Here is a 13215-nt window from a genome sequence, read left to right on the forward strand (position 1 = left end):
ATTTCTCTGAGACTCCAGCGTTGAAAGTTGAATTCTTCTTCAATTTCTTTTCTAATTATTTGTTAATTACTGCACAATTTAATTTAATTTAATTCAATGCATCCCCAACCCAAGTTTGATTGCAATTGGGGCATTGACCTTTTTTGTGGGGGGTGGGGTGGGGAGTGGGTGGGTGGGTGGGTATGTCAGCCAAGAAAGTTGAACAGTTCTATATTTAGTTTAATCAAGTCAGAGACTGTTGGCTTTACCCTATAAATATCACCTTTGCCTAATATTGCTATGGTACGTAGTATTATTAGCTAATTAAGAGAAGAAGATAAGAGAGAGAAAGAGAGAAGAGAGAGAAAGCCATCAGTTCATATTGAAGGTGCATCCATGGAGGAAGACAAGAAGAAAGCTGCAGATTCAAGTGGTGATGATGAAGGTTATTGCACTCATGAGGTATGCCAACTCATTTCAATTTTCAAAATCACTTTAGAAATATGTTCCGCTATATATATATATATATATATTCATGGGTTTATTGATTTTTTGCGCTAAAAAAGATTGAAAAATTATAGAACAGATACTACCTTATAAAGAATTATGAGTGTTTCAAAAAAATATACATGATTTCGTGTATAAAGAATCAATTTTTTTTAACAAATTATTATTGAATATGAATTTGACAGATTTTCGGATAAAAATATGTTTGTCTAGTTATAAATTATGTGGGTCTGGTTTTTTTTTTTTAAAGTCTAAAAGATATATGTATATATAGGATTTGAGAACCATAAATTTTTATCCAGATCTATATATTTTTTGATGTAACTTAAGGACTTTTGAAAACCATACATTTAATTCTGATATTTGTATTATTATTATTATTATTATTATTATTATTATTATTATTATTATCAAAAAATGATAATTGTATTATTACAATTATAAAATTAAAATTCACAGCTAAATTTTGTATAAAAGAATTAAATACCCAATAGCAAAATTAACATATATTGATACATTATTGCGTGTATATAATAGATAGGAGATGGAAATAAAGAGAACGAGCGTGACACTTTGAAGGCATCTTCATCACCCAACCACAAAACTCTCAGTTCAGACAAAGAGGTATTGTCAGTTCCAAACTAAAATTTTAAATTTAATTTTTTTTTTTAAATCCTGCAAGTTGCATTGGATCATCACGTTTGTATGTATGTGTCAGTTCCATATAAACAACATGATCTCATATTATGGGGGGATTTTTATTTTTATTTTTTGTGTTTTTTCATTAAAAGAAATTCTAAAGGATGATAATATTTTAGTTGTATGAATGGCTAAAAATGAAAGAAAAATAATTTTTTTTTCAAAAATATTAATTTTTTATTTTATTTTTATTTTGATAGTAGACCATCAAAATAGAACGCAACAAAACATTTTTTTTTGACTATTATATATTTTCTTATTATTTTTGGTATCTAATGAAAAACTCCCTATTTGATAACCCTAGTTAAGAGGTTGACCCCACCAATAATAACAATTTTAATTAAGATATATTATTGGAAAAACTCTTTAACGAACCTACACCCGAACTCTACCTAAGGTCTAAAAACTAGAATGCAATGTAGTAAACTTTGTGGGCTCTGGTTGGGAATAAATAAAATTAGAGTTAATATCGATTTGGTTATCAACTATTAAGATTTCATCACTTTAGTCATCAATTTTTAATTTAAACTTGTTCAATTTCATATCCAACTATGTAATTTTTATCCAAAATAGTCTTTAGTCCAAACCAAAATAGTCATGATTATGACTATTTTGGTTAACAATTGCATAGTTGGGAATAAAATTGAGTAAGTTTAAAAATTGAGAATCAAAGTGGTAAAATCTTAATACCAAATCGAGTATTAACTCATAAAATTAAACATTAAACTCTGACAAATAAGAATAAAATACAAACACATTTCATTTATGAATAATTTTCAAATTTTATAATATTTTATATTCGTTTATAGTTCTCACCTAGTCTATTATTCTTATCTAAATTAATGAGATGTTATATTTCCACCCTAAAACGATGTTATACTGCTATTGTAATAAAGCATTCATATTTATTGAATGACTGATCATTTATATATTTCAAAAAAAAAAAATTATTTTAAATAAAATTAATTAAATATTGAACACGAAACAATATTGAAGAAAATAATTGAACCAATTTTTAAAATATTTTAAAACCCTAAGCTTGCACACTGATATGATTATGGCACGTCAAACCCCGGCCAGTCGTCTTTGCTAATTTTCAGCATTTTTCAAACCTTTGACAACTGCAGTTTTAGACATTCTAACAGACAAACTATATTTGACTTGTTTGGGTGTCATATTCAAACTTGGGGTGTGTTTGGTTCGCACATGGGAATCGGAATGGGCATGGGTATCAAATACTTGGTAAGGGTAATGGGTTTTGGTGAAAGTATTTAGCATGTTTGGTAGTTGGGTGGAATGGGAATGAATATTAATAGTTGGGGAAGAAATGAAGAAGTGAAATGAAACCCTTATTTAATAAGGGTATGGATTTTCCCATTAATGGGGTATTCCATACCCATAGTAGCATTCTCAAAACCTATCAACCAAACCCTAGCAATCACTTTCATACCCATTCCCTATACCAAAACCCCCCAACCAAACACACCCTTGTTCTTTCCTTCTTATGCAACTTATTGACAATTACATACACATAGAACAACTAGCTAGAAAGCCTAGAAGCCCCACATTTAATTTGTTTCTTTAAGGGAAATTTAAAAAAGTCTGCATTTTCAACAGGGTGTTTTAATGATATATATATTAAGTTTGAATCAAAGAATGCATGCATGGTTAGCTTATTTACTATGACATTACCTGGCAAAACAAAACAAAAACAAAAACTTGGATTTCTCAAATGTATTACAATGTTAATTAATCAATGAAATAACTTAGAGCAACCTCAACAATGCAAGGTTTTTATTTTTTCTTTTTTTTGTGGTTTTTCTAATGCCAAATAGAAAAGAGAAGGAAGAAAGAAGAGGAAAAATGGAAGAAAAAAAGAGAAAGAAAATAAAACTTCTGAAAAAAAAATTAAAAATAAAATAAAATAAAGTTTATTCACGCGCCCAACTGACACGTGCACGGCGCGTGTTAAGTACACCTGACGCCCATCCTGCAGCACTTGCTAAACTTTTAACCTGGTTTAATGGACCCCATAAAAGTTTTGCATTTGCAGGAATAATATATAAACCCAGAAAAAAAAAAAAAAAAAAAAACCCTATCCCCAATCCCATCGGTTGAAAAATTCCATCCAAATTTTTATATCTGAAAGAGACTATCTAAAAAACCCTATTGGGGATGCTCTTAGTAAAGTTCTGGCTTTAAAACTCTTGTGAATGTTATTTATATTCGCGATGAATGTAGGAAAACAAGCTACTTGAGTCAGCGAAGGCTGAAATGGGGGAAGTGATGGAAGAGAATCAAAGGCTGAAGATGTATTTGGAGCGTATCATGAAGGATTATCGGACGCTTCAGATGCAATTCCAAGGCATGGTTGAAAAGGAAGGAGAAAAAGCAGCAAAGAGCGATGATAATACTCCCCAAATAACCGAAGAATCAGAGCTAGTGTCCCTTAGCCTGGGAAGGGCTTCAGCTGAGATGAAAAGAGAAGAGCAGAACAGACCAGTAATAGTGTGTGCTGGGAAAGATAAGGTGGATAATGAAGATAATGATCAGAAAGAAGGCCTAACTCTTGGCTTGGACTGCAAATTCAAATCTTTGCAGCACAATAATCCAAGCACAGATAACAGTTCAGATGAAGTGAAGGAAGAAAATGGGGAGACTTGGCCTCCAAGTAAGGCCTTGAAAACTACAAGAAGTGGAGAGGATGATATTTCGCAACAAAACCCTGCTAAAAGAGCTAGGGTTTCTGTTAGGGTCCGATGTGATGCCCCAACGGTATGTAACCATATAATATGGGGAAGGTTCAGACATCAAATTTTGGCTGAAAAGTCAATTATGTTCCTAAATTTATTAAAAGTATAATTATATCCATTAACAATTTATTTTGATGCAATGATACCCAAAAACATGTTAGTGACGTACCATCAAAGGTTACTAGGGTTCCATCAACTTGCCGACGACATTTCAGACAACAAAGCGACCGGCGACCATTCACCGGTTGTTGGTTGCTTTGTTGTCTTAAATGTCGCCGGAATATCGTCGGCGGATTGTCGGAACTCTAGTGACCTCTGGTAGTAGATCATTAACCGGTTTTGGGGCTTTATTGCATGAAAATAAATTGTTATGTTGATGGGTTTAATTGTACATTTAAAAAGTTTAGGGATTTAATTAACTTTTCAGGTAAAGTTCGAGTGCCTATTTAATCCTTTTTCTTATAATATAATATAATATAAATTTTTGCATGCAAGGGTTTATTTGGTTATAAACCTAATTAGTTCAAATTGAATTAATGTGGTATATATGACCTTTTCTTTTCTTTTCTTTTTGATTAGATGAATGATGGGTGCCAATGGAGGAAATATGGACAGAAGATTGCGAAAGGGAATCCGTGCCCTAGGGCATACTATCGCTGCACTGTGGCTCCATCCTGCCCAGTAAGGAAACAGGTATACAAGCATATACAATTCGATTACAGGATAAATAAGAATTATTATTGATTGAATTAATTAACTCGGGTGATTTGAATTAACCAAAACCAATAACTAAGGAATAAATAATAGAAGACAAGGTATATGAAGCTTGAATTGAAGAGACAAAAAAAGTCTTGTACTAATGATTTGTGTACGCAATATAATGTGATTACAATTTAGATTGTGATATATTGGCAAGACAAATATAATAGGAGAAATTTATACTAGGCTCACTCCGTAACCGCTCCCGAGAGAAGGGTGGGCAGTTATGCCCTTTTGCCATGTGCAGGCACTCCACCCAGCCTCGAGGCCGGGCCCGGGACCAAGCGCTAGGCTCGGCCTTGGGCGCTCGAGGCCGAGCGCTGGGCTTGGCCTCGGGCTCCCATGGCCGAGCGTTGAGCTTAGCCTTTAGTCACCTGAGGCCGAGCGGTGAGCGCTAAACTCAGTTTCGAGACCTCAGGGCCGTCCGAGTTTGCCTTATCCATTTCCTCGAGTTAGCTTGCTTTGAACCTGTTTCCAATATATCCATCAATTATATATTATGTGATAAATACTATTTTTTGTTTAATTTTACTAATAATATTAGTGTTAATTAATTGAAGGTTCAAAGATGTGCGGATGACATGTCAATTTTGATCACAACATATGAAGGAACACACAACCATCCACTCCCACTTTCAGCCACCGCAATGGCCTCCACCACTTCCGCCGCCGCATCCATGCTAATGTCCGGTTCATCAACCTCCGCCTCCACCTCAATGCCGCCCGGAACTACCACCACAACCGCCACCTCCACCTCCACCTCCACCACCAATCTCAATGGACTAAATTTCTACCTTTCCGATACCTCAAAACCAAAACCCTTCTATATCCCAACCTCATCAATCACCCCAACACTTGGACACCCCACAATAGTCCTTGATTTAACCTCAACCGCTCCCTCTTCCTCATCAAACCTAAGTAGAATAGGAAGCTTAGCAAATTTCCCTCCAAGATTTTCTTCTACAAATCTCAACTTTAGTTCTTTGGAATCAAACCCTCTCCCCATTTCTTGGAACCTAGGAACTACTCAACCTTATAACAAACCCCACATAAGCCAATCTCTTACCTTTGGAAGACAACAACAACAACAAGACAATCAAATTCTTTTCCAATCCTATTTGTCCAAAAACAACCTTAACAATAACAATAACAATCCTTCACAATCTCTCCCACAAGAAACCATTGCAGCTGCCACAAAGGCGATCACTTCCGACCCAAACTTCCAATCCGCATTAGCAGCTGCCCTTTCATCAGTCATTGGTACTAATAATGGAAACAATGGAGCATCCTTAAACCTCGGAATCCACGGATTGGCGGAGAAATTAAGCCAGAACTTGAAGGCGGCGGCCGAGCCTTTTCCGATCCTTTCTAGCTTTTCTCCTTCTCCAAATCCAAATAAATGCTCTTCAAGTTTGTTGAGTAGGCCGACAACGACATCCTCGGCAAATCCTCATCCAGGGAATTTGATGTATCATCTCCAACAAACCTCAAAGAGTAAGTCTTCCTCTCCTGGTGATAGCAGAGATCAAATAATTTGATCGAGTCATGCATATATATATTTTGAAAGGTAGATTTTTATTTTTTTTAATTTTTTTTTTTCGAATAAAAAGGTACTGGTTTTACTTTTGTAGAACGGTAACATCATTTGTCAAATGTAATATTTTTTAATGTTTATTTTGAAGCACAACGTTCAAACTGTAAATTAGATATATAGTATAGTTCATGTATAAAACCCATTGACATTTTGCGAGTTATTTTGGCTATTTATTCCCTTTTATTGTCTTGATTCACCCATGGACAACTAAATAGTTAGTTGAAATTTAGTAAAAGAGTGTTTTGTAGTCAGTTAGGAATAAAGTGTAATATAAAATACATGTTACGTTGTTTCTGGCGGGTAAGTTAAAGTTTAGAAGAGGTGGTTGAATAGACTTTAAAGATTTCAAAAAATAGAGTAAGAAAATAAAATTTTCTTGCCGCGGTCGTGGAAGTATTGAACTTGACCAGTAAAATGGGTTGTAGCTGAGTTTTGTGAGTTTTTGTGATTGTATTAAATTTAGTGTAGGGTTATTAGTTTGCACAAATAAATAACATAAAATACAATGTGCAACAGAGAGAAATTTGTATAGTGAACTGGAAATTATACTTTCCTACTCCACGTATCCTTCTCCTTGAAACTAAATTAAAGGAGGTTTTGTTCACCAAAAAAAAAATAAAAATTAAAGGAGGTTTTCACTATGTATCAAATGTACACAATACAAAGCGAAGCGAAGCTCTTTCGCATGCGCTATTACGTACTAGCTTTTTATGGTGGCAATACTAGCTTGAGACAGATCATGAGTTTTTCGCTAACTTGTCCTTCACGATCTGATCAAGAACTAGCCAATTATTAATCATTAAGTCGCCTTGGTAGAATGATCTTTCAACTTCCTTTAACATAGAAAGATGGTTACATTGTTGAGTGTTGGACTTGTAAGAATCGTAATGATTCTTCTTTAGCTTAGAAGACGTGATATAGCACTTTAATTTGCAATTTCTCTGTCAATGACTTTCAACAATATGATCACAAAAAGTTCAGTATTAACCAACATCTACTTCTAAGCAAGGGTCCTCGATGAGGGATGAGCTCCAACTCCAAATTTGAATTTGCCCGTTGTCACTCAACAAACGGTAGTTATCCAAAGGCTGCAACAATTCATGAAAATCTGTTGCCAAATCTTTTACTTGCACGGCTTAAGAACCATAGGGCAAATAATGTTTGCATATCAGTGTATAAACACACTTTGGTTCAGAAAGACTGTTATACTACTTATCACCAATTTGTCTTGTGTGTAGACTAGTAGGTCTTAAACAATAATAAGTTGCAATGTGTCTAACAACTCTTATTTATCATTTATTGTATGAACTCCTTTCGAGATTGATCTTCTTCCTTTTTGCCTTGGATGCATGACATCAACGTTAACTCCAAATTAAATCTCATGTTGGAAGTTGAGAATATCCCAATATATATAGTCTTTATCATAAGTCATTGACTTGTCTGAATTGTAAGTGTCTTCTTCGGATTTCCTTCTTCTAGATCCTCTCTTTCCCCGACTACTTTCATTTGAACTGTCTCCTTTTGATTATTTTCCTTTCGGTGAGAACTGTTCCAAATAAACATATTCTGGTATGGCTTCTTCTGGTAGAGACATAAACTCAAAAATGATTTACAAGTAAGTTTGAGGGATCTACAAGAACTAAACATTTTACTTAACATCATCAGAATCTATAAACTATTATTCATAACACAATTTCCACTAAGGAAATGTCACTACATGTTATCTGAGCATAAGGTGCTTGACATTTTATTTTTATTTAAAAATGTATTTATATCTTCTTTTTTTTTAATATAGTAATAGGTACATACAATACCATTTTGACTTGGTAGAATTCTTTAATTTTAAAAAAAATGTTCTCAAAAATTTTTCCAATTAACGTCTTTAAAAAATTACTAGTATTTTAGGTTTTAAAACAGTTGTGCATCAAACATTTCAAAAATTTTCTTTAAGCATGGCACCGTGCAATTAACTTTGGAAATTATATTTGACTTCTTTTAATTTAGATTATCTAACAAATTAAAATCCATTATTATATTCTTGCAATTACTTACGTACTACATAATATCAAGTTGAAGTCTGACTTAATTAATGACATGCATGCTAAACAACTAATTTGATTAGATAAAAGCAGATAAATATAAAATTCTATTAGACTTTGAAAATGGTATATCTTGGTGGCGTAAATGCTTAGCTAATTAGAGAAGACATTTCAATATGTATCATCTTACTTGGGGCAAAAATAAAATAAAATGTCTCCATTCATACCGTTAAAATGATGTCCGTGAGGGTTCAAGTGAAAATATACTCTTAAGTAAAAAAATGGAGATTGATTTGATTCATTCATAGCATTTAGGTAAATCAACGGTTGATGTTGACTGAATGATCCTGTGAATTGACCAAAAAAAATGGTTGATAGTGACTGAAAAATAAGGGGGGAAAAAAAAAGAAGAAGAGTGGGGTTAGTTTTATAAATGCTAAAGTGTCATTTAGCACCATAAACAATATCCAATTATTCATGCCGCATCCTGAACTTTCATATCGTATATATCGAGCCACAAAGCAAAAAAAAAAAAAAAAATCACCTAGAACTTTTACCAGGTTTCCCTGTCTTCCTGCTGACATGGCGCAGGTTTCCTACTGATGTGGCATTTCTTTTAACCTTATGTGTCCATGTAAGCATTTACATATTAAAAATTAAAATTAAAAAAAAAAAAACAAAAAACATAAACAAAAATCAGAGACCAAATTAATTTCACTATTTCGCTCAACCCTATTTCACTTGGCAGCTGTTTAGTTGTTGACAATAAGATACTAAACAAAAAAATTTGCATTTCTATAAATTTGAAAATTTGAAAAAAATACTAAACAAAAAATTAGCCAAAAAAATATAAATTCTAAAAGTAAAAAATTGAATCATTGGAATTGCAAAATTGAAAAAGTATACATATGAAAATAAAGAGAAAAAAATTCTGGTTATTTTAATATAATATTTTTTTAATTTTTAATACGTAAATGCTTACATGGACAACATAAGGTTAAAAGAAATGCCACATCAGTGAGAAACCTGCGTCATGTTAGCAGGAAGACAGGGAAACCTGCTAAAAGTTCTAGGTGATTTTTTTTTTTTTTTGGTTTGTGACTCGATATATACGATATGAAAGTTCAGGGTGCGGCATGAATAATTGGATATAGTTCATGGTGCTAAATGACACTTTAGCCTTTTATAAACATTGCAAACTTGAAAGTTTATAATAATTACAAAATTAACCTCGTAATTTTTTTTACAAAAACACTCGATCACTAATGAACCGTACCATATAAGTGACTGAAATTCGTTTTCACTTTTTACAAGAGGGGATTATTGTTGCGTTCTCATTTAAACACACCTCTAATGGTTGAGCTTCCTATGGATTGTTCTGGTCATTCTCCTATGTGTGAGGATCCGTCTTCTCTGCCTGAGGTGCACTGGTTTGGCCCGTCAGGCGAAAGGCTAAAACTGGGGTTCCACCACAGTGTACTCATTCCATGCTTCTAAAGCATATGCATGTTCAGTGCGGCCAGGCCTTAACATGCTACCAGTATACAATTAAGAGAATTTAAATCCACTTTGACCCTAGTCAAATCGTAATAAGTAGATTTCTGTCAAAATTATCACTTTAAATGCTATTTTTAGCTAATTTTCAACACACATCATACTTCTTTTTGTTTGAACTACTTGTCCAATCATAGGATCGGATCATACTAGTCATTTCCACTAATGGTGGGGGATTTTCTCTATTCTTTGTCCATCAATTCTTTAGGATTCTTGAGGACTCTATCAAGATTAACTCTGATGAATGCAGGGTTTTGACATAATTTTAGTACTTCATCATAGCTACCCACCTTGAAGTTATCAAATGCTTAATTGTGCTGTTGTTAAGCCTAATGAACCCACTATGGAATAAGAAATTGAAGTCATCTAACTATTTCTGAGCTTCTTGAGCCATCTTTGTCATGCTCCTGTTGAGCAGCAAAACCTGGATTTAGTGATACGATTCCACTTTTTGTTTTCTCTCACAATATCCTCAACTTGTTAATCAATGGTTCCCCCTATCTATGTTGTTCTTTTGCCATCTTCACAAAGGCCTCAAAATGGTGACAGAGCCCATTACTATTTACTTTCCCAACTCTTCATGTTTTGTTACTAGTTCACCGTTGTAGGAGGCTTGAGTTTTAAAGATTTCTATAAGTTTTTTTTTTTTTTTTGAGAATAAAGATTTCTATAAGTTCTAAACTTTAGGTTTTTGAAATTTCAAAGTGTGTTTAGAACATAGACAATCGTGATGAGAAAGAATATAAAATGTAGTTAGAAAATCTTTAAGAATGTTGTATATGAATAGCACAGGTATTGAGTAGTTTTTGATTAGTTAAGGGCGTGTTAAATGTGGACTTATCAAGGGCCGGACCTGAATGACTTGCTAAGAAGATATTTCACTAATTTGTTCACTAGTTAGTTCTGCTGAGGATAGCCAATCAATTCTTAACTATTTATCTCCAAAGATCACCCATATATAGGCAGAACATGACCCTTTTAAGGAATTTTTCTAGGGATGAAATTAAGAAGGTTGTTTTTTATATGCATCCGAATAAAAATCCACGGATTGATGGTTTTAATATAATCCTGAATTTTTTCAATCATACTGGGATATTTTAGGTGAAAGCATTGTGCAGCTATGTAATGACTTTTTAAGCACGGAACATAACATCTTCTTAGAGGCCTCAACATCACCAAAATTGTCTTGATCCCCAAAAAAAACTATCCCTGAATCTATGGTTGATCTTAGGCCAATTGTTATATGCACAGTTGCCTATAAAATCCTAGCCAATTCAAAGTCCTTGTCAACAGATTAAAAATTCAGCTCAATGATATAATATCAAATAGTCAGAGTGTCTTTGTCGCAGGAAGATTAATTATGGACAAAATAATGATTGCATATGAAATGCAACATTTTTTGAAAAGGAAAACTCATGGAAGAGATGATTATGTGGCTGTGAAACTGGACATTAGCAAAGCATATGATAGACTGAAGTGGTCGCTATTACACGATATCATGCTCAAAATGGGGTTCTTTGATCGTTGGGTGGACTTGATTATGGATTGTGTCACTACCTTGATTATTTTGTGCTAAACAAGGGGGTCGAGATAGGTCCTATCAAATCGGGAGGAGGTCTACGCTAAGGTGATCCTATTTTCCTGTATCTTTTTATTATTGTTGTTGAGGGTTTAAGTGTTATGATTAAACAATATGAGCAGATGGGTAAGTTGCATGGGATTAAGGTTGCCAGAAATGCCCCTTCTATTAGTCATATGTTCTTTGCAGATGATACTTATATCTTTTTCAAAGCAAACCTCATAGAGGCTTCTAATTAAAACACCTTCTTAAGTCTTATGCAAAAGCCTCTAGCTAGTGCATCAATCTTGACAAATCATCCATGTGTTATAACCGTAATGTGGAGGAAAGTATGAGAGTGAGAATAGAAGAAATCTTGGAGGTGGGGGAAATTACTTGGGCCTTCCCATGTTAGTTGGCAAAAATAGAAAGGAAATCCTAAGTTTTATCAAACAAAGAATACTCAAAACGAAGGCAAAAATAGAAAGGAAATCCTAAATTTTATCAAACAAAGAATACTCAAAACGAATTCAAGGGTGGAACCATAGGTTCTTTTCTAGAGCTGGTAGAGAAATTCTCTTAAACTCTGAGTACAAGATTTTGAGCATGTCCTCCCTGTTGCCATAGGGGCTTTACTTTTATACCATACAGTGGTTACTAAGTATAACATTACAATAATGGCGCTACAACCTCTAATAAGTACAACAGTTATCCTCCATGGCTCCATAAGTAATTGGTGCGCTCTCCTCCATAAGTATGATGCGGTGCTCTAATAAGTGCATAGGCTCTTGCAACCGTTCCATGGCTCTCTGTTTGATTGTCTTCACTGCTTTGACGGGTTAGACCAAGAGTGCACTAGGTCTAGTCCAATGCCTTGTTCAATTATCATGTCAATAATAATGTAGATTTTTGCCTCAATAGACTCTCTTGATCTTTCTAATAAGTATACTTGGAAATAAGGACCAGATGCCTTTTATTTTTTACTCTTTTACTTTTTCTAAGCTCAGCTTCATTAGAATCAGCATGATCATTAGTTTGACCATCAACTTTGCACCCACTAGTACAAGGAATTAAATCCTTAGTTCTATTAATTGATAAAAATCGAGTTTCATCAAATATAGCATCCCTGGACTCTATTACGGTATGAACCGAAATAAAGTCATTTGGGTCTATGGCATAGAACCTATAGGCTTTGATATGCTTAGCATAGCGTAAGAAAATGTAGACAATGCATGTTACGAAATATTACTACGAAAATTATATTTCTTGAAGAAAATAACAAGAACAAGAACGAAAGGGGTTTTCTAGTAAGTGGTAATATGAGTCCAACGAATCACTCTTTTCTTAAAACCTTATTTGCTACCTCCCAAAAGTATTAGGAACGTTGTCCCTTCTCCCTTTGGTGAGCTCCAGGTCTAACGACTCCACCTTAGTCAAGAATTTTATCAACCAAGATAAAGCCTGGAATATTACGGCCCTTGAAGAACTGCTACTAGATGACGTAATCAACGATATTCTAGCAGTTCCTCTCCCCATTGATGACGAACAAGACGACAGCCTCGTGTGGCCTCACTCAGGTACGGGTCTCGTTACGGTTAATTCAACTTTTCCGTTCATTGCAGGTTGCGATGACACTAATATAATGCAACTCATGAGTGGATCTGGAATATCATCAAATGTGTTGAACATATCAAGCTTTTCATCTAGAAAGTCACCAAGAACGGCCTGTTGACAAACGCATAGCGGTTACGACGGGGCTTGACTGACGATCCT

At 34.1% G+C, this 13215-nt stretch overlaps 1 protein-coding gene across 1 annotated transcript; it reads left to right on the top strand.

Moving 5' to 3' along the window:
• The first annotated feature begins 235 nt into the window (after positions 1–235).
• Positions 236–6451, top strand: LOC116008437 (WRKY transcription factor 72A-like). The gene is made up of 5 exons (XM_031248685.1): positions 236–441; positions 1024–1110; positions 3427–3960; positions 4518–4631; positions 5258–6451. The coding sequence occupies exons 1-5, from the start codon at positions 376–378 to the stop codon at positions 6233–6235; spliced, it is 1779 nt and encodes a 592-aa protein (XP_031104545.1). The 5' UTR covers positions 236–375; the 3' UTR covers positions 6236–6451.
• Positions 6452–13215: the final 6764 nt, after the last annotated feature.

Source organism: Ipomoea triloba, chromosome 2 (genome assembly GCF_003576645.1).
Source record: "Ipomoea triloba cultivar NCNSP0323 chromosome 2, ASM357664v1".
In the NCBI taxonomy this organism is placed as follows: domain Eukaryota; kingdom Viridiplantae; phylum Streptophyta; class Magnoliopsida; order Solanales; family Convolvulaceae; genus Ipomoea; species Ipomoea triloba.

Excerpts from the sequence above, each read along its gene's own strand:
- LOC116008437 (XM_031248685.1), top strand. The coding sequence starts at position 376 with ATGGAGGAAGACAAGAAGAAAGCTGCAGATTCAAGTGGTGATGATGAA. Across the intron at positions 442-1,023 it reads AAGGTTATTGCACTCATGAG|ATAGGAGATGGAAATAAAGA; the intron begins GTATGCCAACTC and ends TGTATATAATAG. Across the intron at positions 4,632-5,257 it reads CCTGCCCAGTAAGGAAACAG|GTTCAAAGATGTGCGGATGA; the intron begins GTATACAAGCAT and ends AATTAATTGAAG.